This window comes from Pan troglodytes, chromosome 13 (assembly GCF_028858775.2).
Source record: "Pan troglodytes isolate AG18354 chromosome 13, NHGRI_mPanTro3-v2.0_pri, whole genome shotgun sequence".
Lineage (NCBI taxonomy): Eukaryota > Metazoa > Chordata > Mammalia > Primates > Hominidae > Pan > Pan troglodytes.
In genome coordinates this window covers 72,804,716-72,831,451 of record NC_072411.2, presented here as the reverse complement: position 1 = coordinate 72,831,451, position 26,736 = coordinate 72,804,716, and the positions used below count along the sequence as shown (strand labels likewise).

General features: G+C 39.9%; 1 protein-coding gene and 1 long non-coding RNA gene across 11 annotated transcripts in view; one reads left to right on the top strand and one right to left on the bottom strand.

Moving 5' to 3' along the window:
* Positions 1 to 14,718, bottom strand: part of ERICH2 (glutamate rich 2) — a 28,619-nt gene extending 13,901 nt beyond the window's left edge. For 2 of the 10 annotated variants that reach the window (XR_010149780.1, XM_009443732.2), the window contains exons 1-7: positions 13,904 to 14,409; positions 7,923 to 7,953; positions 7,675 to 7,723; positions 7,420 to 7,456; positions 5,195 to 5,290; positions 2,694 to 2,842; positions 252 to 439 (exon numbers count right to left, since the gene is read on the bottom strand). Coding sequence is in view for 9 of the 10 variants with exons in the window: in XM_009443732.2 (XP_009442007.1) it covers positions 252 to 439; positions 2,694 to 2,842; positions 5,195 to 5,290; positions 7,420 to 7,456; positions 7,675 to 7,723; positions 7,923 to 7,953; positions 13,904 to 14,409 (1,056 nt within the window). In the remaining variant the exon portion in view is untranslated. Of the gene's footprint in view, positions 1 to 251; positions 440 to 1,221; positions 1,328 to 2,693; positions 2,843 to 5,194; positions 5,291 to 7,419; positions 7,457 to 7,674; positions 7,724 to 7,922; positions 7,954 to 9,147; positions 9,179 to 13,663 lie in introns of those variants that run through there. The other 8 variants (XM_063790553.1, XM_054679108.1, XM_063790554.1 and 5 more) reach the window with 8 other exon arrangements.
* Positions 14,265 to 26,736, top strand: part of LOC107973823 (uncharacterized) — a 49,604-nt gene continuing 37,132 nt past the window's right edge. The window contains exon 1 of the long non-coding RNA XR_010149782.1: positions 14,265 to 14,389. This is a non-coding gene — a long non-coding RNA (uncharacterized LOC107973823). The remainder of the gene's footprint in view (positions 14,390 to 26,736) is intronic.

Genomic DNA, 26,736 nt, shown 5'->3' with positions numbered 1-26,736 from the left:
TTAACTATAATTTCCCTACTGTACTACTGAATACTAGAATTTATTCCTTCCATCTAACTGTATTTTTGTGCCCCTTAATGGACTTCTCTTTATCTCCCTTCTTCCCGTCCAGCTTCTGGTAACCACCATTCTATGTTCTGCCTCCATGAGATCTACTTTTTTAGTTCTCACAGTAGTGATTTTAAATCTTCAATCTTTAGTTATTTCAATATTTTAAAGTTTCTTCAATTATATGCACAAGTAAAACTTACTTCTGCCATTAACTCTAGTGGGGCCTGAGTATTCTTTTTAGGGTTACTATCTTCATCATCATCTTCATCATTGGTATCATCTTCACCATCATCCTCTGCTGATTCTGACAATTTATCATCAATATCCTGAAGGCAATATTCATTATTTTTCTCCTGCTTTACAATGACTGCATCTTTGCTCACTTCACCTAAAAGAGAATATACCTAATTTAATCAAAAGAGATAGAAAAGTTCGCAAATTAAATTTTGCCAGATCCTATTACTATTCATTAAACTGATATATTAATAAAAGTAACATAATTATCATAACAAACTTATATTCAAAACACTACATATTTTAACTCATTTAAATCTCTCAACATCAAGGCGGTATGTACTATTTTTATTCCCATTTATAGGTGAGGAAACTGAGGGACACAGAGGTTAAATATACTGGCCAACTTCACACAGCTAATTAAGTGGTAGATCTGTGAGTCGGTCTGGCCCTAGAGTCCATATTCTTAACTATATCTTGTACTATTTTTACTAATACACAATAAAATAAATATACTTCTATTAAAGTAAGTTTAAATCATCTCCTGGGGAAATACTACTGAGTGAGCCTGCTGGCTCCTTCAGCTTTGTGGAAGTCTTTCACAGTTTGAAATTGAACTTGTGTTACATCCACCCCACCTTGTATGATTTTGAGTGCCTGGGAAGTCTCTGAGATGCCTTCTTTGATGGGAAGGTAGCCATGAGCTACTCTAAATAGTGTATATACATTGTGTTAGAAAGAAGAAAATGAGGAAATCTAGGAGAGCTTCATAGAAGACAATGTTAAGAAAACACAGAACAAAAAAAAAAAAAAAAAAGGGTAAAACTAATGACTCTAAAACAAACTCCTGACTCTAAACCCAAAATGCTACCCTGAAAAGGAATATCAAGTTCTTCCAAGAGTATGACGGTTGTGTTATTCAGGCCATCTGTCTACCTGTTTCTGGTTCATTTACAGTCTCCATCAGCTCACAACCACCCTGATCGTCCAGTGTGCACCTAGCCTGTAGACTGACTCAATGCACTGATGTCACCAAGGGAGGTCATAATGAGGAATTAGGGACATTTTGTGATGTCACAGGAACTGTCTCATTCACTTCACAAACAGTTAGCAGCATGAGAGAAGTTTCCTGATCCCTAGATCTAAAGCAGTCCTCTCTCCAGGAGCTGTTTATTTACATTATAGCACCTACCACAACCTGCAATTACCTTATGTGTTTGTGTTTTTATTTTTATTTATTTATTTTTTTGGAGACAGGGTCTCACTCTGTCGCCCAGGCTGGAGTTCAGTGATGTGATCTCGGCTCACTGCATTCTCTGCTTCCCAGGTTCAAGCGAGTCTTGTGCCTTAGCCTCCTGAGTAGCTGGACTACAGGCGCATGCCACCACACCCAGCTAATTTTTGTATTTTTAGTAGAGATGGGGTTTCGCCATGTTGGTTAGGCTGGTCTTCAACTCCTGGCCTCAAGTGATCCACCCACCTAAAAGTGCTAAGTTTACAGTGTTCGTGTTTTTAATTGTTTTTTCTTTTAGACTAGTCAAGTGCAGTAGTGAGAAGGGTAGAAAGAGTAAAACAAGGAGTTAATTCTGTAGCTATGAACAATCAACTTGGATAACTATCTTTGCATCAGCCTATTTTTTTATTTTTATTTTATTTTTATTTATTTTTATTTTTAATTTTCAAAAATTTTTAAACTTCTTTTTGAGACAGGGTCTTGCTCTGTCACCCACCCAGTGCAGGGACATGATCATAGTTCACTGTAGCCTTTAACTCCTGGGTTCAAGCAATCCTCCTGCTTCAGCCTTCCTAGTAGCTAGGACTACAAGTATATACTAGCGTGCTTGCCAATTTTTCTTTTTTAATTTTAATTTTTTTCAAAGATGGGGTCTTGCTATATTGCCCAGTCTGGTCTCAAACTCTAGGGCTCGACCTGGGCTGATCCTCTTGCCTTGGTCTCCCAAAGTGCTGAGAGTTACAGGCATGAGCCACTATACCTGGCCTGTTTTTTATTTTTAATAGTCAGCTGTCTGTCTTCTACTAGAATGTAAACTTTATAAGGACAAAGGTTTTCCCTATTTTGCCAACTTTTGTATCCATAGCCTCTAAACCAGTGCCTGGCACTCTGGCTTTCACTCTGGTTATTAAATGAATGGAACGTGTTAATGCTTTCATAGGTATTTTAATTCGTTCCAGGACTTAAGACTCTGTAATTACCATCTTATGTAATGCATATCCATGGATCTCATACCTGGCTGAATGTAAGAATCACCTAGAACATGACTTTGAAGAACTACTGATTCTCATGACCCGCCCCAGATCTACAGAGTTGTCAGTTCCCAGAGGTCGCAGAAAAGGAGGGTTCAATTAGAAGCCATAGTTAGTTAATTCAATGAAACAAATGTTATTACCTGTGCTTTCTTTTAAGCAGGAAGATGACAATAGGTCAGACTGTAGATTTGTTAAGATATCTTTACTTTTGATACTCCTTGAAGATACTCTATTTTCAGTAGTCTTTAAAGAGACTTTATTTTCAATATTCTTAGAAGGGACTTCCTTCCTATATGTTAGACAGTGAAAAAATATTTTCTTAGGTCATAATTCTGTTTAATGCTTTAAACACAGACACTACATTTAATATAAACATACAATATAATATGTCAACAATAAACTAAATAGCTAAAATGTAGTATCTTCTTTGTGGAAAAGCATTACAAATTATTTTACAATGATTAAAATTCTATTGCTGACTGGCATTTGTTATCATATAACAATTCTTAGACTCTTTTCAGAGTTCTTTAACACAGAGCATTTAAGTAATCACTTATACAAATGTCTTTGGTACATCATAGTGATATGATGGAATAAAACTAAGAAAATTAGCCTCGAGTTTTTAAGTTTATAAATCGATTTTTGCCATTGCTAAATGCTATGCTTATGCAGAGTCCAACACTAATATTAGCCCTTGGTCATAATATAAAATAGCCTTTTTCATTAAGTAGCTTAATTAAAAATGGGTTAACTCTCCCTTTTAATCTTTAAACTTGAAGCTTCATGTTAGTAAATAACACATTGAAACAAGGAATTCTTAATGAGGTGCCCTCTGTTCACAAAGACAGCACCCTATGCTTGTGGGAAAAAAAACCCAGGTCTTTTTTTTTTTTTTAGACCAAGTCTCGCTCTATCACCCAGGCTGGAGTGCTGTGACGCGATCTCGGCTCACTGCAACCTCTGCCTCCCAGGTTCAAGCAATTCTCTGCCTCAGCCTCTCTAGTAGCTGGGATTACAGGCACCTGCCACCATGCCCGGCTAATTTTTGTATTTTTAGTAGAAACGGGGTTTCACCATCTTGGCCAGGTTGGTCTTGAACTCCTGATCTTGTGATCCACCCACCTCGGCCTTCCAAAGTGCTGGGATTACAGGCATGAGCCACTGTGCCCAGCCCCCCAGCTCTCTTTTTTTGAGGTCTTGAGAATCTTTCAATTTGTCTCCTTCATTAAGTTCTAAAAATTCACCTTCTAGTTTGCATGGAAATATATAAAAAGATGTAAAGTATTATTTGTTCCCCAAAGTTACAATGGCTCTGTTTTTTTCCCTCGTGGAAATGTGAATCCAGAACATTAGTAGTTAAGTGAGTGGTCCTATGCACTAATTTAGCAAATAGGTTGACCAGGTTGTTACATCCTTAATACTATGGGAGGGAATGGAATCTTTACTCCCCCAGTATATATGGCTAAAGCAAAACCCTTCTCTGGAAATGAAAAATGCACAGCAAAGATGATTTACATTTGTTCTGCCTCTGCCCTGTTTGATCTTCTAATTGTGACAGAAAGCATCCAAGAAGAAACTCTACTACATATGAAAAGTTGTAGAATCACTGAAATATTCAGTTTCCAGGATTGTGAGACTCCTGTTATGTAAAAGGTCACCACACTAGTGATTACTAAAATTTATATGCTCTCATAGCTGATCTACATAAAAGGGCTTTGATGTCTTTTTTCTTCCCTGAATTAAAGTATTTCATTGAATCTAAGATACAATCTGTTTATTATAAGACATACCATTGTTTTATGTACACGAAAAAAGAAAAATATATTGCCAAATATAAGTGTAAGATGACATTGATTGTAAAAGGTGTTAAAATATGAAAAAAATGTGTGCTTTAGAATAAAATATGGCACTTACATATTCACTGAGTTACATCCCTTAAAACAGGAATTTAGCTAGTATAGTTCTGGGTATTTGAATAACTGGAAATGCCTATAATAATTTTAATGAAACACACATGGAGGCAGCCAACATACTCAATGACCTGAAGTAAATGGAACATTACTATTTGGAAGCAGTGAACATGCCAGAAAAATACCTATATGAGAGCTGATCAAATCCTGATTTTAACAGTAAGACATAAATGACTTTTCTGTTCACTTTCTATGGTCTTTCTTGCACAGTTTCAAAGAATCGGAGGCCCAAAGGTCAATTTCCTCTTCACCTAAAATCTATTGACTTCTATTTGAGAAAGTGATGTTATTTATGGTAATAAAGCCCCTAACTAAGAAAAACAGGTAACCAGTATACTCTAACAGATCTGTTTTTGTTAACTACAATTACAATTGAGGAAAGATTTAAAATTTTACTTTATGCAATAATATTCTTTGGAAATGCAAAAGTCTTTAATTTAGTACTTAATAAAATTAGAGTTAATCAGGTTAGACATTCCATTGGAACATATTTATGCTAGAGGGCAGATAACCTAAGTTTCAGAATTTTTTCCTCAGCGTGTTGGGTATATTTAGTGTCCCAAAACTTCTATTGAAATAATTTTTTCAGGAGATTTCTATTTTAAACTTTGTCATAAAATGATTTATACTTGTCAAACATGGGCCTAAAAACAAAATTAATTAAAACTTACTTTTCTGAGAATGTTTTAGCTGCATTTACAGAGACCTGTGTTGGTGAGGTATTAAGTTTGCTTGTCAATCTTGGTCTGCGTCCAAAGAGGCATTTACTTGAGGTATAAAAATGGGAATAAAAAATAGCTCATTATTCATTTTAGAAAAGGTGATAAAGCATGTGATTATGTAAGAAAAGTCCTAGAGATACAATTTTTTTTCAAGCTCAGTCAGCGCTGAGTGCTGTGGATTTGCTTCAGCCATTTTCCCCTCAATCTTTATGCTTGAAAGCTTGACCAAAAAATCCAGTAAGGTCCAAAATCTAGAAAACTTTATCCAGCATTAAATACATATTTTATTTCTGCTGCTGAAAATAGTTTGTTAACTAAAAGCAATTTGCTGGGTAGACAAAATCTTCCCCACATAGGATTTCTAAGGAAAAAGAAAATGTTAAATGTGGCATTTGTGTGCCCAGAAGTTTGAAACTTGTGGTTTATAGAGTCCACATACTTCTTGTGGCTGGGACTGGAGTGAAAAATACAAAAACTAAAGCAAAGAAAAAACTTTTAGTTTTCCCTAACCCAACCTAAATGAACTCTTTTGGCAAATCTCACTTGCCAGTCCAACTATGAAGCCAGCAGCAGGGTGGAGAGTGGAATGGAAGCTATGCTGAAAAAATTCATCAGCTTTGCAGGTCAGTCACACTCTTCCCATGCAAAGATCTCCCCACTCCAATGTTTTTTCCTACTTGATCATTTTTCTCTAGGACTAGCCCTGTTTACCTTAAACTCTTTTTACCTTCACCTCAGGTGAAGTACCTGAGGTGACAAAACTACACACCTGTGAAGCTTACTGGCTACACTAACCACCCTTGTCCTTCTCTGAAAGCAAATTAAAGGGAAATGATCATTTTGACCTTGCAAGAAGCAGTTTGAGAGGCAGATGCAATTATGACTGAGATCAAGAGAACAAGTAGCCACTCTGCTTTTCTATTTTGGCCTAGACTGCATCTGATTTATCCCCGGGGTTTATCTACCTCAGGAGGTGGAACACCCCTTGCTCCAGTTCCAACACTGCTTATCACTCAAAGAACATTGGGGCTCATTGATACAACAGTAATTTCTTTTCATCTATGATCTAGTAACTTCTATTACTATTATTGAAAGTTATATTTCAAATATCCCTCAAAGACAACTAAACATTTTTTATATTTTATTAAATGTTTTCAACCATGTAATAGGATACATATAAAATTACATGTAGATTACTATATGTAACAAGACTCTTTTTCTGGTTGATTGTAACTTTAAATGAAAATAAATAAGGTCCTCTGTCACTGATTTGCTATACATTACTTTCTCTTTAATATAAAAACATGTATTATATAATATGTAATATACATATAATTTACAACAAAAGCCAAGGTGGACATTTTTCGTTTTGACAATATGAAAATTTAAATATATGTTGCCTAGGGTAGAATTTTTCCCAGTCAATATTTAGAATAAACAAAAACAATATGAATTTGAATAGAAGAATCCCACCAGAACAGTACCTACTAATTTGTCAGTAATCCCCACAAATGTGTTTATGATCAACTTTCAAGCTGTAATTTTTCATAGAATAAATAGAGATTTTTTTTTTCAGAAAGTAGGAGATGACTACAGGAAGGGCTTTAATAGATTATCAGAATCAGAGCCTTGAACAGAGCAGATATTTAAAATTTAGCTACTATATTGATATTGTACTGTGATTTTTTTACACTTGATCTTAGCCAAAAGGCTGGAAAGAATACAATTTTTTTAACACCAGTTTCTTCAACTAGTTGAGGTGATTATTTTCTTTATTGAGTAGTAACAATTCATGTTATAGTAAATAATTTGTTTAATTTTAAAGTACATATTCACTTGAAGAAATATTGTGAAAGAAATAAGTATCAAAGGGAAATAGGAATGAGCAATGAAAATTATGATACAAATAAAATACGGAATACAGGGTGTTTAAGCATTAAAAAGTAGAAGTGAATATTATCTATACTTCTACATTTTTATCAAAATTCATTTTTCATTTTAACTGTCCTTCTATCTAAGTAACAATTGCTTTGACTGCAGCAAAAGCTGAAGTGCTAATCCATGCATTTCTGGCCTTTCAAATTTAATTGGGTGACAAATGGCTGCATTATCTAGTTCTAATTGCTTAAAAGGCATGGGAGAGATCAGCTGCACAATCAAAGACATCTTCTTACTCTGACATTGCTTCGTTTGATTCAATCATCGCTTTTTCTGAAAGAGAAAAAAATACCCTCAGTATTTTATTAACACTGATGTCCCTAACATACATTTCTAAATGGCAAATATTTAGGATTTTTAAAAGGATAGGCAACATAATAAAGGATTTAATTACTAAGTCATTCAATGACACTCAAGATTCCAATAGTCTTCTTACTATTTAGGATAAAATAGTGGCTAAACATATTCTTTCAAAGTAATAAATCATTTACCGTTTGGATCAAACATTAGCAATCTGCCATTCTGTTTGTTCTTTGCTGTCTAAAATGGAAGCAGAAATAAAAACTAGCATTATTATTTTAGTTTGAGATATTTGAAATAATTTACTAATAGCCTTTATGTAAACATTTCTACTAGCTAGAATAAGATACAATTTTATACTAAAGCTGGTTATTTAAAAACTGTATAAATTGATGCTAAAATAGACTCAAAACATCCTAAAAAAATTATATACTCTCACCTTTACAGTATCTGTCTTGTCTACAGAAGTCCTGCAAAAACCAAAATATTTACTTCATAAGTCTCTAAACACTTATATAGATTTAAAATACAAATAGAACACAGAACACAGTCTGTCAGTTGGGTATTAAGTATGTATTTTGTTTTTGTATTTAGTAGCATTATTTCCATTCTAACTGTAAAACCTCATTCTTCTGGATTATGAAATTTAGTTTAAAAAAAATCTAGAGAAATTAAGCCTTCTGGGGGAGGGGGTGGGGAGGGAGAGAAGCACAAACGATAACTAAGGGGTACTGAGCTTAATCCCTGGGTGATGAAATAATATGTAAAACAAACCCTCATGACACGTTTACCTATGTAACCAACCTTCACACATACCCCCAAACCTAAAATGAAAGTTAAAAAAAAAAAGAAATTCTCTGTTATCTTTTTGGTTTTACATAAATTATCTGCCACATTCCAGTTTATTGGTGTCACAAAAATAAAAAACAGCTTTTAAGGCCGGGCGCAGTGGCTCAAGCCTGTAATCTCAGCACTTTGGGAAGCCAAGGCAGGTGGATCACCTGAGGTCAGGAGTTCGAGACCAACCTGACCAACATGGCGAAACCCCGTCTCTACTAAAAATACAAAAATTAGCCGGGCATGGTGGCAGGTGCCTGTGATCCCAGCTACTCGGGAGGCTGAGATATGAGAATAGCTCGAAACCGGGAGGCGAAGTTGCAGTGAGCCGAGATCGTGCCACTGCACTCCAGCCTGGGCAACAGAGCGAGACTCTGTCTCAAAAAACAACAACTACAACAACAAAACACCTTTTAGAGTACATGTGACCAGAACAAGAAGAAATTCTTCCACAGTATCTCAAGCTATGGTATTTTTAATAAAGTATTATTTAAACAAATACATATAGAAATTACTTTTGATTCTAAAATATAATTCTTACCTCATAAGTTCTCATGTGTTTATTAATATAAAGGTACAATGTTTTCTCTATGAATTTTTACCTAAGTTACCTGATCATAGGACTGATTTTCGTATAATGTAGCCTTTTATATATCTGGATAAATTTCATTCTCATAGTTAAGAGAAAAATAAACTCTTACTTTTTTTTCAAGTATGGGAGCGGCCACACTTAAAATTTTCCTAAGTAACAATCCACTTCCTCACCCCTCTAACACTTGTTCCCACACCCAAACCAGACTTTAAAAATTATCATAATTATTACGTACTGAGGGATTTCTGGAATATAAAATTCAGGGCCAAGACTGTGGACATTAAAAGCAAAGCGTCATTATTTCGTATTAATTTATTATTTTTTTTTAAATCCAACTCCTTTATATTGACTTATGCTCCTGAATAAAGCAGCTGTATATAAACTTCTGCCTCAGGCTTTGCTTTCTGGGGAACCCTGACCAAGCCAACATTACATATGTTAATTCGATTAGCTCTCCAAGAGGCTCACAGAGAACTAAAGTCTATCAGAACAGCACGGCATCTTTTGGGGAAACACAGTTGTGGAAGACCAAACTCTAGGATAAATGAAAGATTTTCCTCTGCTTATCTAGGGCAGCAAAGCTCCAAAGGGGAAACAAAGCAATAATGAACTAAATAAGGCCTTAACAAAAGAAATCTAACATCATCTCCCCTGAGAGACACTTTCACTTCACAGAGTTCCACAATCCCCTGAGTACCTGTATATAAATGTGATGTACAGCATCACATTTATATTTATTAATAATATTATTATTATTTTGAGACAGAGTCTCGCTCTGTCACCCAGGCTGGAGTGTGATGGTATGATCATGACTCACTGCAGCCTCGATCACCTGGGCTCAAGCAATCCTCCCACCTCAGCCTCCTGAGTATCTGAGACCACAGGTGTGCACCACCACATCCGGCTATTTTTTTTTTATTTTTGAAGAGACAGGGTCTCACTTTGTTGCCCAAGCTGGTCTTGAACTCCTGGCTCTTAAGCGATCCTCCTGCCTGGGCCTCCCAAAGTGCTGGGATTGCAGGCGTGAGCCACCTTGCTGGCCCACCTTTATATTTAGAGCAGTCCTCTCCTTTCTAGCTCTAGGATCTTCAGGGATTGCAACATTCAACCCTTCACCTAGATGAAACATTCGTGCACATAATTCTCCTCCCATTTTCACCTGGTGAAAACGTAGGATGCACAGATCCCAGCCCTTGATGAAGACCCACGCTCTGCTAGGTCTGGCTTTATCATTAGCTAGGAAATGTCCATTTCGTCTCCTTTCATTACATTGAATTCCTTGGGAGGCAGTAAAGAATACTCAAAAGATGGGGCTGTTGGGCTGGGCGTGGTGGCTCATGCCTGTAATCCCAGCACTTTGGGAGGCTGAGGCAGGTGGATCCGGAGGTCAGGAGATCGAGACCATCCTGGCTAACATGATGAAACCCCGTCTCTACTAAAAATATCAAAAAAAATTTAGCCGGGCGTGGTGGTGTGAGCCTGTAGTCCCAGCTACTCGGGAGGCTGAGGCAGGAGAATTGCTTGAACCCGGGAGGTGAAGGTGAAGGTTGCAGTGAGCCGAGATCGTGCCACTACATTCCAGCCTGGGTGACAGAGTGAGACTTCATCTCAAAAAAAAAAAAAAAAAAAAAGAAGATGGGGCTCTTGAGTGAAAGAGACTAGATTTACATCCCAGTTCCTGTCACTTCCCAGGTGAGCCTGGAGAAGTCACTTAACTTCTTTAAGATTCCATTCTTCCATCTGAAAAATGGGGATCACCATGGTGCCACCTTTGGTGGATTATTATAAGGATTAAATGGGATAATCTGGGTAAAGTGTTCAGCAGAGCTTGGCATATAGGAAGGACACTGTTGAAACAATTCAATGTTTTATCTAAAAGAAAAGTTTGGAAAGATGTCCTATGGGGATGATTAAAATTGCTTAGGGAAGCAAAAATGGGCCTTTACTGTGATTGAGACAAGCAGATTATCTCTGAGGGCTTTTAATTAATTTTAAAAACTACCTAAAGTACTGATACTTGTTTAGAAAGATCACTGACTCCAGGGAAAAAGCAGACTAATTTAGAACACAGATAAAGTTGTTATCTTTTAACAGTCCTTGTGGCAATGGGAACAGCACAGTTTATGATAGTTCCAAATTTTCATGCACTATTCAATGTCTATTTAAAACAGGTATTTGGGTCAGGTGTTGTGGCTCACACCTGTAACCCCAACACTTTGGGAGGTCGAGGCCAGAGGATAGCTTGAGGATGGGAGGTCGACACCAGCCTGGGGAACACAGCAAAACTCTGCCTCTATAAAAAATTAATTAGCCAGGCATGGTGGTGTATGCCTGTAGTCTCAGCTACTCAAGAGGCTGAGGTAGGAGGATGGCTTGAGCCCAGGAGCTTGAGGTTACAATGAGCTATGATTGTGCCACTGTACTCCAGCCTGTCTCTAAAAAAAGAGACAATAGTAATACAATACCAGACATTTGATGAGCACCTACTACATGTCACATATAACTATGCTAAACTCTGGGGACACAAAGATGAAGATACTCTACTTTGAGAAGTTCAGAATCTTATAGGTGAAACGGGTACTAACTTCTTATATGTATGTCACAGAGCAAGCTTCAAAATACTATAACAAATGTTTCCCTTTAAGGGGCTACAATGTAATTTCCCATACTGCCCAAACTGAGTAATAGTGATTACCAGGACCAATCAAATTCTTTCTTTTGGGCTCAAGGACTGGAGATACCTAAGGAAGTCAGCAGGCAGTGGAGGCAGAACTGGAAGGACAGAGGTGAAATTGCCTTTGCAAAGATTATAACAGTGAGAAAATTATGAGTGACACAGATCTGACTTAACTGATGCCATCTTGCTTCTAACCTCCTAGCTGCCCTTGTTCTTTCCTAGGTATAGGCTAAACTAACTTTGGGAAGAAATCACTTTACAGTTAACACTGAAACAAAGATGATAACCACCCTTTCCCAAAGCAAACCCTCTTCTTGCCTGGGGACCAGACTGCCTTTGCAGGATTAACAAATTAGCCACGAGATTCAGAAATTGTAGTTTAGGAGTCATGCAACCAGAGGCCACAAGATTCTGAACCTCCCCAATTGGTATTATTTGGACTCCACACTCCACAGACTTCAGGAAAAACAAAACAAAACAAAAAAACAAAAACACCTTTTATAAAATGAATTACCAACATTTAAAATTCAGATTTCGAAAAATTTTTATTTTAGATTTCTCTTGTAATATTGGAAGACATTACATGTTTTTCTTCATCCCACTTATGCAATTATTTTACTGTTTTGTGCTACTGGTTTTTATAAGCTACCTTGTAGTCTAATAGGCAAAGACAGAATGAATAAATAGCTAGCTAGCTACACACTCTGGCCCTGCAACTCTGGTGAGAAGGAGAGACAGAGCTGATTAAGCACTATCCTCTATCCTCAGGGAGCTTGGTGGGGGAAACATTACATGATGCAGGAACAATATTTCATGGCATAGCTTCAAATGTGTATACAAATGGTGTCAAGGATCATCCATCACTTACATTCATTTTTTAAACTGACTAAATATAAATTTTATATATTTTCTTTACAGTGTAATATAGTGCTAGGATTCCAGACTCTGGAGTCAGGTTGTCTATGTTTAAATCCCAGTAAATTGTGTGACCTTGAGCAAATTCCTTAACCTCTCTGTGATTCAGTTCCTCAACTGTAAAGTGTGGATAAAAACACCACCTACCTTATAGAGTTAAATTGCAAAGGTTAAAATAATTAGCTACCAATAAATAATAATAGTAGCACTCATCTCCTGCCAGAACTGCAATTACTATAACTCCTCCTCCTATACTATTGTTAATATTTACAGCTCAGGGAGGCCAGTCCTGAAGGTGAACTGTCACAAATGAAGCCAGTTCTAAACGCCGAAACTGGATGGGGCAAAGAAGGGAGAAAACACTGAGGATGTGGCTCCACCGGTGAGCGTAGGTAGAAAGCTCTGGAATTCTGGAGTGGGTGCAGTGAAATACCTAGAGATGCTGGAATTTCAGCTCTGGAAAACTCTTTAACACTTAAAGAGAAATGCTATTGTTATTATTGTTCTCCAGAGATTACAAAAACCAAAACTATTTCAATTCACAAAAAACAAAATAAAAATTAAAAAATAAGTTGGATTTGGGGATCATTGTATTTGGTTTTTAGAAAAATGAAACATATTAAAAGACATTTCCAGTGTCCTTTTCAGATTTTTAAAAAGCGACTTCCAGGGTTTCTCCTAGGGTAAAAATAAGATTCAGCCAAGACACCTATGCCAAACAATAAATTGATCATTATACCATGTGTTACTTTAAATGCCACAGGGGCTCAGTGTAGAGTAGTTTGAGTAGTCAAAAGACCAATATCAACATTTTGGAAGTTTCAAGTCAATTTCATCATCTCATAAGATGAGAATAAGGCCCGGGAATATAAATGATTTGTCCAAATTCCATCGAAATTTGTATGGCTAGCAAGTTATATCTAGCTAGTAGTGATGTCTTAACTAATTTTCCAAAAATAAGTAAAAGAATTCCGGGCAAGGGCAAGGACTGAGGGAAGGGGGTCGGGAAGCCCTGGGATGGGCCGGGCCATGTTCGTTATTTGCGGGGAAGGAGTTGGTGCGTGTGCACCGGCAAGTCAAAGAATGGTAGTGTAGACAAGCCTGTCAGAATCGCCCAGTTATCTCCACACCCGTTTAGACACGAACGGCGCTTCCTCACCTCTTCCGACCACGGCGGGAGGAGGGTGCCGCGAGCCAGGCGCACCCCAGTGGCGCGCATCCTCCCTTCCCGGCGGCCCCTGGCAGCCACGGGGCCCGGGGCCCAGAGCCGGAACCAGGTGCGGTACAGCGGGCCGCAGGCTCGGGCGCCCGGTCTGGGGGTGGTCTGCTGTGGGGGCTGGGTCAGACTGCACACCGGGCTAGGGAGAGGGAGACCGGTCGTTGCCTCGGAGTGTCTTACCAGCTGGCGGCCCTCTTCAGCCGACCATCCGAAGGGCACACACCGAGAACCAGCCCGGCTAGCTGCTCGCGCGGAGCTGGGGGCTCCGAGTCGGGAACGCAGCGTCGCCGTGGAGACTGCACGGCGCGTGGAGGAAGCTCGGGCAGCAGCCGAGGGTGGGGGCTGGGGGAATTGGGCGACGGCGGGGGAGGTGGCGGGGGCGGAGGCGGGGGCGGGGGCAGCCCGGGGAGCCACGGAGAGGCAGGGTGGAGGCGGGCCCAGGCCGTAGGGCGGTGGAGGGCGCGGGACGGAGCGGGCGCGGCGAGGACGGCCCGGGGCGGGCCTGGGAGGCGGGTCCAGGGGGGCGGGGCGGGGCGGGCGGCCGAGCTGAGGGACAGCCCCGCGGTTGTGGGTGTCCCGCGGCGCCGGAAACTGGGCGCACACACCCTCGGATTGACGTGCACACGCGCACCGGTTACCTTCAGGAGCGCCGAAGAAAGAAAGAAGGTTGGAATGTCGGTGTCCATACCTGATTCTAAACGAGGGAGAGGGAAGGGGGCGGGGTGGCCTCAGAGTTTTAAACTTGGGGAGTAAAAAGAAGTCTTGAGTTGGGAGAGATGGGTGTCCCTGGTAGTGGATGAACAAGTGTCCCCTGCAGGACTTAGTCCCCCAACCTGAGGTCGCCCCAGGAAGATTATGGGTCTCCGGGGGGAGTCCCTGGACGCCAGTTTTCCCAGAAGTCAGATTCAAGTGATTAGAACCAGAGACCCGGCTCTCCCCCAGCTAGAGCAGCCCAGGTTCCCTCTAGCGCCAGAGCTGCTGCTCTGCCACGCCGGCCAATGGGAGGTATTAGTGTTTAAGTAACTGCTTGGGTCACAGTAGCGGGTGGGGAGCTTTTCTGTTACAGAATTCTAAAGGTCCCTCAAGCTTGGCTTCTAGGAAGGAATTGGTTATTTTTCTCCACTTGGGATGCCGGAAGTAACTAGAATCAATTTGTTGCTAGGCAACGTGTTTTGAAGGACGCGTGTTTGTTGGACTCAAATCTGGATTCGACTTTCACATGGTAGACACATAATATCAGGTGTACTCCCTATTTAATCTCTGGAGTTGGTACCCGCTGGGGATATGTACCTTGGTAGATGGTTGTGAAGCTAAAATGACATAAAAATGTATAAAGCTCTGACATGTAGAAGATGCTTAATAAATAGCAAATTTTATTATTATAATAAAAATAGAACCAGCTGGACCATTTCCGGAACCAAGAGAATACAGAGACGTGGCCATTTTTTAATTCTCTTAGTCATCTGTTCACATTCATTCTTTAAATCTTCTGTGAGCCCTTGATGATAGGTAGGAGGCAAAGGAAAAATGCCAGAATGGAAGTTTTTGAAAAGAACTCAATGGAGTCATTGACAAATACATCCCTAGTTTGATAAGGACATAGCAGGCCACTGCCTCCTCTATTACAGGAACACCCTTACATAGAAAATGTCTTGTTTGATTGAGGACTTTTCATTTAAACAAGGCCAAGGGTATGTCTTGATCAACACATTTGAAAACATTAGTTTTGTTGAATTTGCTTAGTACTGATGAATGGATAATGGCTGACTGGTTATTCCCATTGATCCACTACAAGGAAGTGTAAGAAAACCTCAAATTTGATTAAACTTTCTTTCTCTACCTATTCTTCCCCCTGACAGAAAAGCTCAAGTTCATTTGTAGAATGCAGTGTTTAGTTTACTTACTGCTCCTGAAGGGAGCAAAAATGGATTAATGGGCTGGGCACGGTGGCTCACATTTGTAATCCCAGCACTTTTTTTTTTGAGACGGAGTCTCCCTCTGTCGCCCAGGCTGGAGTGCAGTGGCGCGATCACGGCTCACTGCAAGTTCCGCCTCCCGTGTTCACGCCATTGTCCTGCCTCAGCCTCCCGAGTAGCTGGAACTACAGGCGCCCGCCACCATGCCTGGCTAATTTTTTTTTGTATTTTTAGTAGAGATGAGGTTTCACCGTGTTAGCCAGGATGGTTTCGATCTCCTGACCTCGTGATCCGCCCGCCTCGGACTCCCAAAGTGCTGGGATTACGGGCGTGAGCCACCGCACCTGGCAATCCCAGCACTTTGGGAGGCCGAGGTGTGCGGATCGCTTGAGCTCAGGTGTTTCAGACCAGCTTGGGCAACTTGGCGAAACGCCGTCTCCACAAAAAATATAAAAAATTAACTGGGCATAGTGGCACGGGTGGGGTGGGGTAAGGGGGGGTCGAAGCTGTAGTGAGCCTTGATTGTGCCACTGCATTCTAGCCTGGGCGACAAAGTGAGACCCTGTATTAAAAAAAAAAGAAGATTCATGACCTTGGAGAATAAAAGTATTTTCTCCACATCGAGGAGTGGTTAGAGTGATCTGGCTTCCACCTTGGGCCTCAAGGTCTTCAAGTGCCAAGTGGAAATACATGCACTACCTGCCCCTGTAGCTCAGAACATGGAATGAGAGAAAATAAAGCCCCTGACACAGAGCCTCGCACATGACAATTCGTCAACAACTGAGATATTATTACTTCTACCATAATATTCTGTATATAAATAAAAGTACTTTCAGGATAGCCGTAAGAATTAAAGATCATTAGGTAAAGTGCCTGGTCCAGTGCCTATTTGAACCCCTGATGATTATTTTGCTTCTCTCTGATGAAAAAGCCCTACATTTCATCTTTATTTGTATAACTTGAGAAATAAGTCACCTAACTTTTCTGCAGAAGTTATTATTGGTGTTATACTCAAAAATAAAGCACAGTTTAGCCCTGGCCTGTGCATTTACACCACTGAATAAATTACCAAAAGTGTCTGTCTAGCAAGAGTTCGTTCTAACAAAGTGGAGAGGAAGAGCCAGTCTTATACAAATATTGAATCATCCCACAACTACATTTCATTAAACTCCCTGATTTTTTTTTAAAAGAGACTCTTGCTCTGTAGCCCAGGCTGCAAAGCTGGAGTGCAGTGGCCTGACCTCTCAGCTCACTGCAACCTCTGTATCCCCTCAGCCTCCTGAGTAGCTAGGACTACAGGCACAGGCCACTGCCCCCCGCTAATTTTTTTTTTCTTTTTTTATAGAGACAAGGTCTCACTATGTTGCGTAGGCTGGTCTCAAACTCCTGGGCGCAAGCAATTCACCCACTTTGGCCTTCCAAGGTGCTGAGATTACATGGCGTGAGCTACCATGCCTGGCTAACTCCCTGATTTTTAATGGACTCATTTTTATTACAGATCTGAATGTTAGCAGTGCCTTATGTTAAAAATGTTTAAATCACTTTTAGTGTTTTTCTAATTATAAAAGAAATGCAGAGAAACACAAAAGAAGAAATTAAAACCATCCAGAATTCTACCACTCAGTAATAACCTCAGTCAATAATTCTATTTTTTCTTCTATCCTCTTTGTGCTCACATATGTATATATATACTTTACAACATTTGCATTAGATGTGTACACGGTGCTAGCATCCTTTTTGCTTAACTTTCCCTCTTAAACATTTCCCAAATGTATTTAAGTCTCAAAACATTTTTAATGGCTGTATAATATTTATCCATAATTTATTCAAACAGTCCCCAATTTGAAATTTTTCAACTTTTCTTATGTAATTCATTGTTTCAAAAATATTTGTTGAGGGCCGGACGCAGTGGCTCACGCCTGTAATCCCAGCACTTTTGGAGGCCGAGGCGGACGGATCACGAGGTCAGGAGATCGAGACCATCCCGGCTAACACGGTGAAACCTCGTCTCTACTAAAAATACAAAAAATTAGCCAAGCGTGGTGGCAGGCGCCTGTAGTCCCAGCTACTCTGGAGGCTGAGGTAGGAGAATGGCGTGAATCCGGGAGGCGGAGCTTGCAGTGAGCCGAGATCGCGCCACTGCACTCCAGTCCAGGCGATAGAGGGAGACTACGTCTTAAAAAAAAAAAAAAAAAAAATTTGTTGAGTACTTAGTATATACCAGGCATTATGCCAGACATAAGATTTAATTGGTGAACAGTAAACTATAAAAATAAGGCTTTGATGAACATCTTTGTAAACAAATCTTTGGTGGCATCTTTCATTTTTAGACTCAATTCCTAGGACTATGAAAACAACTTCAAAAGGCATTCTTCGAGCTTCAAAGGCAAATTTAAGAAACCAAATTTCTGAACTGTAAAATATTAACTTTTTGGAAAACTACCAACAACGGAATTAATATTTATTTCGTGCGAAGTGTGAACTTACCCAGAAGATGCTTTCTTGTTAGTTACTGTGAAGTACCCAGGGTATTTGAAGTGTATTGACTTTGGCTTTTACCTCTAATTCTTTCCAGGATTTGCTGGTTTTCTCAACAGTGTGAGATTGTTTGAAGTCTATGCAAATTGCCCTACTTCCTTCTGTCAGTTAAAATGTTAACTATTTTATTTCCAGCTTTCCTCTTGTAAGCATGTGGCTTTGCTGCATTTCTTTCATTTACCTTTTCATGTGAAACATTTTGTATTTTCACATTTATTAATCTGAAGGCCGATTTTTTTTCTTCTAAACCCAAATTATAATACATATATTCCTATAAGACATGGACTTTACATATCCTGTAGTTAATATTTGTCAAGAAACATCATATAAATTAACCAATGCATTTAGGGAATTTAATAATAGATATTATTTATTAAAAGCAACAATCTTTCCTGCAACACACCACATACACACACACACACACACACACACACACACACACACACACATACCCTACTATTCTTTGACAATTAAACATTCATATATTAGGTCAAACCATATGAAATTACCATTCGTGGATAAAAAATGGTCAAATAATGGCAACTTCATATGGCTTTATTTATATTAATATTTTATTAAGTAGTTTATATTTTTTCAACTTTCTTCAAATACTGAACTTCCTGATTATCATACTAAGGATATCCTTTATTATTGCATGAGATTGTGTTTGTTTTGACTTTCATAAGTATTAGAATCTAGTCAGGAGGGTGCCATAAAATGTTTGTTTATTATTTCAAAGACAGTAGAGGGAGCCTGGAGCCAAAACATTGTTATTGTAGGCTTCATGGAAATGATTATTATCCTCCAATTCTTGATGTGTGGATAAATGTAAATACTAGTATATATGTGAAATAGCAATTTTTTAAATATTTATTTTAAAAAAGGTTGGTCGGGTTGGGCATAGTGGCTGACGCCTATAATCCCAGCACTTTGGGAGGCCGAGGCAGGTGGATCACTTGAGGCCAGGAGTTCGAGACCAGCCTGGGTGATATGGTGAAACCCCCATATCTATTAAAAATACAAAAATTAGCTGGGCATGGTGGGCCACTCCTGTAATTCCAGCTACTTGGGAGGCTGATGCAGGAGGACCGTTTGAGCCTGGGAGGTGGAGGCTGCAGTGAGCCGAGATTGAGTCACTACTGCACTCTGTCCTGGGCAACAGAGCAAGACTCTGTCTCAAAAAAAAAATAAAAAGTTAGTTGTGCTTAAATGACTTTCATAAGATGTGAAAGAGAAAGTTGGCAGCTGAACCTCATCTGGGCTCACACTGGGGCCAATCAGAATTTCATTGTTCTCTCTCTTCTCTGAGTACTGCTAGAGACAGCACACTGCCACACGAACACATCTGTGCTGTACAATTTCCCCCTTTTCAAACCATAGTGTTGATCGCCCATTTATTTCCATGGGCATTAATATCATGATTCTTTATTTCAACAGAACTTCAAAATATGTTACCATTCCCAATTTTGTATCTTACAGTCATTGTAGTTTAGTTGATGGCTTCCTCCAGACATATAAGGAGGCACTTGGATCCTGTCACCAACTCACATCCTAGGAAAGTGTTTAATAACTTAACAATCCTTTCACAGACTGGGAATTTTGTTACCCTTAGTTAAAGATGTCTCTTGCTGAGCTCTCCTCAATCATCTTTGCCCTTAGCCCAATATTTTGTTAAGTACCCACTGACCCTGGTGTTACAAAGGGGTTCCTAAGGTAATAACTGGTGGTATTATCACCATTCTTTACTGTAAATAGTCTAGGGAGGGCTCCAAGTCCCTGAGGTAACAGCAATCCCTAAATCTAGAGATAAAATGGAGAAGAATCTCTCTATTGTAAAACCCAAAAGGAATCCGTAGGTAGAATCAATCGGCTACAGCAGGGTTTCCTAAACTGGTGATAAGGGAAAATTCTTCTGGTATGTTATTAACATGCAGAGAAAAAAGCATTCCCCCTGGAGGAAATTAGTTTGTTTGTTAAACTGTTAAACAAAGTTTTTTGTTTAATGTAGAATGTCTCAGAGGCTTTAGTATGCTAATATACTTTGTCAGTTTCTCAGAGGGAGTTTTTTTTAATGTGTAGGCTTTCTCAAATTTACTTGACCAGGGAATTTTGCTTTTTTTCTTAGTGCTGTTTAGGAACTCTTGAAGTACAAGATACTTCCTCTGACTGTGACTTGAAGATACCTGTGAGAAAAAGGCCCCGCCCCACCCCCACTCAATTGAGAATCAACTAATCTAAAAGCAAATAAACCTGGGAATTGTACCCAATTATATATTGACATGAAAGGTGATGTTGTTAAAACTAAACACAAGTTGAAGGGCTTTTCATAAAAGCTGGGGAAAGCAAATGTTGGAAAAACATTCCCCTGGGGTGTTTCCCCTCAATTAATAAACAAATTTAAGTCAGTCTCAAAACAAAATGAAACAGAAAACAAAGCACATGGCCTTCAAAAGTGCCCTTTTTTCCCCTGTCCTGAGCACCAAGAGTCTCTACATGTGGGCATCCATATTCTAATTTTCATCATGGCTCAGCTTGCCCTTGCTGGCTTTGCACCGCACTGCTGAAACTGCTCTGGCAAATAGTGTCAGATTCAGAGCGGTATGTGAGAGCGGATCTTCTGCTTCTTGCCTTAGGAGATTTTTCTACTGCATTTGACATAATTACTTCTCATTCCTTTTTTTTTTTTTTTTTTGAGACGGAGTCTCGCTCTGTCGCCCAGGCTGCAGTGCAGTGGCTCGATCTTGGCTCACTGCAAGCTCCGCCTCCTGGGTTCACGCCATTCTCCTGCCTCAGCCTCCCGAGTAGCTGGGACTACAGGCGCACGCCACCATGCCCGGCTAATTTTTTGTATTTTTAGTAGAGACGGGGTTTCACCGTGTTAGGCAGGATGGTCTCGATCTCCTGACCTTGTGATTCGCCTGCCTCGGCCTCCCAAAGTGCTGGGATTACAGGCGTAAGCCACCGCGTCCGGCCTCTTTTTTTTTTTTTTTTTTTTTTAGATGGTGAGGTAGGAAGCAGGACTCGACTCGAGAGGCAGGGCTTGGACACTGGACCAGATTGAGAACTAGCTAAAACAGGGCCAGGACAAAATCAGCTTTCAATCAGATATACCCACTGTGTGCCATGTCAATTTACTATTGCCATAGCAACACTTGGTAGTTACCACCCCTTTCCGTGGAAATGGCCCAATGGTTAGTACCCCTTCCCTAGAAATTTCTGCATAAACCATCCCTTAATCTGCATGCAAGTAAAAATGAGTGTAACTATGACTGCAAAATGCCCTGAGCTGCTACTCTCTGCCTAATGCTCCTGCTTTGCAGGAGCAGTCACAGAGCTGTAACACTGCCTCTTCAATAAAGCTGTTTTCTTCCACCCTTGGCTTGCCCTTAAATTCTTTCCTAGGCAAAACCAAGAACTCAGTGAGCTAAGGTCCACTTTGGCACTCACTTACCCTGCATCAACAGGGTCTTGCTCTGTGGCCCAGGCTGGAGTGCAGTGGCGCCGTCACAACTCACTGCAGTTTCCACCTCCCAGTCTTAAGCTATCCTCCCTCCTCAGCCACTGGAATAGCTGGGACTATAGTGTGTGCCACCATGCCTGGGTAATTTTTTTATTTATATTTTTGTAGAGATGAGGCCTTCCTGTGTTGCCCTGGCTGGTCTTGAACTCCTGGGCTCAAATGATCCTCCTACCTTGGCCTCCCAAAGTGTTGGGATTACAGGCATGAGCCACGATACCTGGTCTTTCTCGTTTCTTTCTGAAACACTTTTCTCTTGTCTTTCATGAACCTCATTCTCCCAGTTCTCCTCTTCATGAGCTTCTTTGTGTGTTTTCTACCTGTGCTCACGCTATAAAACCTTGCTGTGCACTAAGATCCCCTCCCACCCGTCGACATGGTCTCCCTGGTGATCTCATTTACACTGACGGTTTTATCGACCACCTTTATGCTGACTGGCCCTAAACTGAGCTTCAGGTCACATATTATCTAACTACATGCTGGACAAATATACTTAAATATCCCATAGACATCTCAAACTCTATTTGTCCAAAGCTGAGCTTATAAGTTTTCCCTCTGCCCCTGTTGTCACTGTGTTACCACAACCTTCATGTCATTAAATTCAAAAGTAACTTTTCATCTCATCTTATTTGACCTTTCAGCTATATTTGACACATTGTATTCCTTTATTCTGAAAACATTTTGCTTTGTTTCTGTGGGTCTATATCTTGTATCTGTGACATTGTACCTTTCTGATTTTCTTACTGTTTCTGACTACCTCTTTTTTTTTTTTTTTTTTTTTTTGCCAATTTACATTTCTCTAGTAAATATTTAAATATTGGAGTTTCTCAAGTCTCCTCGGCTACTGCATCAGTGGTCTATCACTGCATAACAACCAATCTTGAAACTTAGTGGCTAAATGTAATCCCAGCACTTTGGGAGGCCAAGGCGGGTGAATCACCTGAGGTCAGGAGTTCGAGACCAGCCTGGCCAACATGGTGAAAAGCTGTCTCTACTAAAAAATACAAAAATTAGCCAGGTATGGTGGTGTGCACCTGTAGTCCCAGCTACTTGGGAGGCTGAAACAGGAGAATTGCTTGAACCCTGGAGGTGGAAGTTGCAGTGAGCCAAGATCGTGCCGCTGCACTCCAGCCTGGGTGACAGAGCGAGACTCTGTCTAAAAACAAAAGAGAAAAAAAAAGAAACTTAGAGGCTAAAAAAATGGCAAATATTTTATTTGATCATGATTCTGTGGGGTAGCAAGTTGAGGTTGGCTTGGCTGAGGGTTTCTGCTGCTCCTATGTGTGGTCACTCATGTACTTGTCTCGTGGCTGACTGGGGCCCCTGTAATCTATGACTTTATTCTCATGTATGGGTGTTGGTGGTGGCTGTTGGCTGAGCCTTTGTCTCATTGTCGTTTACCTTCTCAAAGGGTTAATCTAGGCTTCTTAACATGGTGGTCTCAAGGGCAAGAGCAGAAGCTGCCAGTCCTCTTGACTTCTAGTCTCAGATTCCCCCTCATCACTTTCACCATATTCTATTGGTCAGAACAAGACACAAGGCCAGTTCAGACTCCAGGGGTGGAGAAATAAACTCCACCTTTTAGTGGGAGACAAAAATCACATTGCAGAGTCATGCAAATTTGGCAAGAGGCATATGTGGCTATTTTTTTTCAGTATACTACAACCCTTTCCTCTTCTTATTCATAATCATTTTCTAAGAGATTTCATCCATTCAGCTTGGCTCATTGTCCATCAATAACTCCCTAATACATGTCTTCTCAGACCTCACCTCTGAATTCACATAGCATGAGCCTCCTTGACTTCTTCTTTTGGATGTGTCAATGATACAAGCTCGATAGCTCTAAAACTATATTAATAATTTTCTACCAGAAATCTCGTCCTCTTTCAGTCCCTATCTTAGTGACTATAACCACTGGCAAGTAAGAAGCCTGGGCAAACCTCTTTTTTTTTTTTTCTTTCACCATATCCAATTCATAACCCAGTCATGTCAATTTTATATTCTGAATAAATCTCCACACCATGCACTTTTCTCTGTTTCCACTTCTACCACTTTAGGCCAAGCTACCAGCACCCTTTACTTGGATTACTGCAACTGTCTCCTAATGTCACTTCATTCACTCTTGTCCCCTCTATCAAATCCATTCTCCATTCAAGAGCCAGAGTAGTCGTTTAAAATGCAATTTGATAACTTTTTGTTCAAGGTTACAAACTAAGCAGCTATGCTTGTCATCTCTTCCTCCCAACACCTTTATTAAAATAATATAAAATTTTGAAAAGCCTACATCCATAACAAAGAGAATTGAGGCAGGGCTGACCATCATTAAGTTCAACATTTTTAGAGGGAAGAAAGCAATGGAGAAATAGTGACTGATGAATCAAGATGGAGGCAGTCTAAGCCTCTATGTTGCATGGAAAATAGATCCAAAAAGAGATTCTTCTGGAAAAGTCTAGATATTTTGGACTAGATGGCTGCAGATATGAAAGATGGACATGTGACTTGGAACAGAAAAAAGAGAGGTTAAGTGATGGCCCGCAATGAACACCATCCTCCTCATTCCTTCTAGGACAGAACAGTTAGTAGCCAAGTATTCCCTACCTTACCTTAGGCCAAAGAAGGAGGAGGAGGTGAAGGTGTACCTCCAAAAATATTAAATGAACTCTCTTTTTTTTTAAAAAAGATCTTCTGTCCTTCCTCTCATTCCTAAGCCATTACTGATCTGCCTTTTACCACCATAGATCTTTGTATTTTCTACAATTTTATATCAATGGAATTATACAGTATATACTTTTTTATCTAGCCTCTTTTTTTTTTTTTTTGAGATGGAGTCTCGCTCTGTCGCCCAGGCTGGAGTGCAGTGGTGCGATCTCCGCTCACTGCAACCTCTGCCTCCTGGGTTCACCCCATTCTCCTGCCTCAGCCTCCCGAGTAGCTGGGACTACAGGTGCCCACAACCATGCCCGACTAACTTTTTATATTTTTAGTAGAGACGGGGTTTCACTGTGTTAGCCAGGATGGTCTCGATCTCCGGACCTCATGATCTGCCCGCCTCGGCCTCCCAAAGTGCTGGGATTACAGGCATGAGCCACCGAGCCCGGCCTTGTCTAGCTTCTTTAACTCAGCATCATAATTTCAGATTTAATCATGTTGCAAAATCAACAGTTCATTCCTTTTTATTGCCAGGCAGTAGTCCATTGCATGGATATACCACAATTTATCTGTTCACTTGTTGATGGACATTTGGGTTGTCTTCAGTTTCTGGCTGTTACAAATGGAGCTGTTATTAACATTCACATGTACGACTTTAGGCTGGGTGCAGTGACTTATGCCTGTAATTTTAATGCTTCGGGAGGCTAAGGCAGGAGGATCACTTGAGGTCAGGTGTTTGAGATCAGCCTGGGTAACATAGTGAGACTCTGTCTCTACAAAAAACATAAAAATAAAAAAAATTAACTGGGTGTGGTGGCATGTGCCTGTAGTCCTAACTACTCAAGAGGCTGAGGTGGGAGGATCACTTGAGCCCAGAAGTTTGAGACCAGCCTGGGCAACAGAGTGAGACCCTGTCTCTAATAAAATAAATTAAAATAAAATAAAATAAAAATAAATTAAAAAAACAAAAAGACGTTCTATGGACATATACTTTTGTTTTCTTGGGTAAACACACAGGAGTGTTTTGGTATATGTATGTTTCACTTAGGGTACACATAGGGTAAACACAGGAGTAACACATAGGGTAAACACATAGGAGTCATTTGGTATATGTATGTTTCACTTTTTAAGACACTGGCAATGTGATTGTATGTTTTATGTTCTTACCAGCAGCATATGAAAATTCCAGTTCGTCTACTTCCTCACTTAGTCCAGGTATAGGCAGTCTTTTGTTTTGTTTTGTTTTGTTTTGAGATGGAGTTTCGCTCTTGTTGCCCAGGCTGGAATGCAATGGCGGGATCTCGGCTCACCGCAATCTCCGCCTCCCAGGTTCAAGCGATTCTCCATAGGCAATCTTTTAAATTTTAGCCATTCTATTAGGTCTATTGCATTATCTCATTGTAGTTTTAATGTTAATTTCCCCAATGATTAATGATTTTGAGTGCTTTTTTCATTTGCTGTCCATATATTTTCTTGGTGAAGTCTTTGTTCAAATATTGGGACTGTTTAAAAATTTCCTTTCTAATTATTTAGATGGGAGGGTTTATATACAGTCTTACACTGCTTAATGGTGGGGATACTTTCTGAGAAATGTGTCATTATGTGATTTCATCCTTGTGGGAACATCCTAGAGTGAACTTACACGAACCTAGATGGTATAGCCTACTATACACCTAGGCTGCATGGTATGGCCTGTTGCTCCTAGGCTACTAACCTCAATAGCATGTTACTGTACTGAATACCACAGGCAATTATAACACAATTATAAGTATTTGTGTATCTAAACATATCTAGGCCAGGCTTGGTGGCTCAGATCTGCAATCCCAGCACTTTGGGAGGCTAAGGCAGATAAATCACTTGAGGCCAGGAGTTCAAGACAAGCCTTGCCAACATGATGAAACCCTGTCTCTAGCTGGGCGTGGTGGTGCATGCCTGTAATCCCAGCTACTCGAGAGGCTGTGGCATGAGAATCGCTTGAACCTGGGAGGCAGAGGTTGCAGTGAACCAAGATCATGCCACTGCACTCCAGCCTGGGTGACATAGCGAGACTCTGTCTCAAAAATAAATAAACATATCTAAACATAGAAAAGGTACAGTAAAAATATGATATAATCTTATGAGACCACTGACTGTCTACAATCTGTCCTTGACTTAAATGTTATGTAGCATAGGACTATATATAAAATATATATATACACACACACATATATAGTATAAATATGTATATACTAATAAATCCATATATATTGTCTTTTCGTTCTCTTAAAGTGTCTTTCAAAAGCAGAAGCTTTTAATTTTGATGAAGTCTAGATCAAATTTTTGCTTTTATAAATCACTATTGTGTGTTTTATATCTTTTTTTTTTTTTTTTTTGAGACAGAGTTTTGCTCTTGT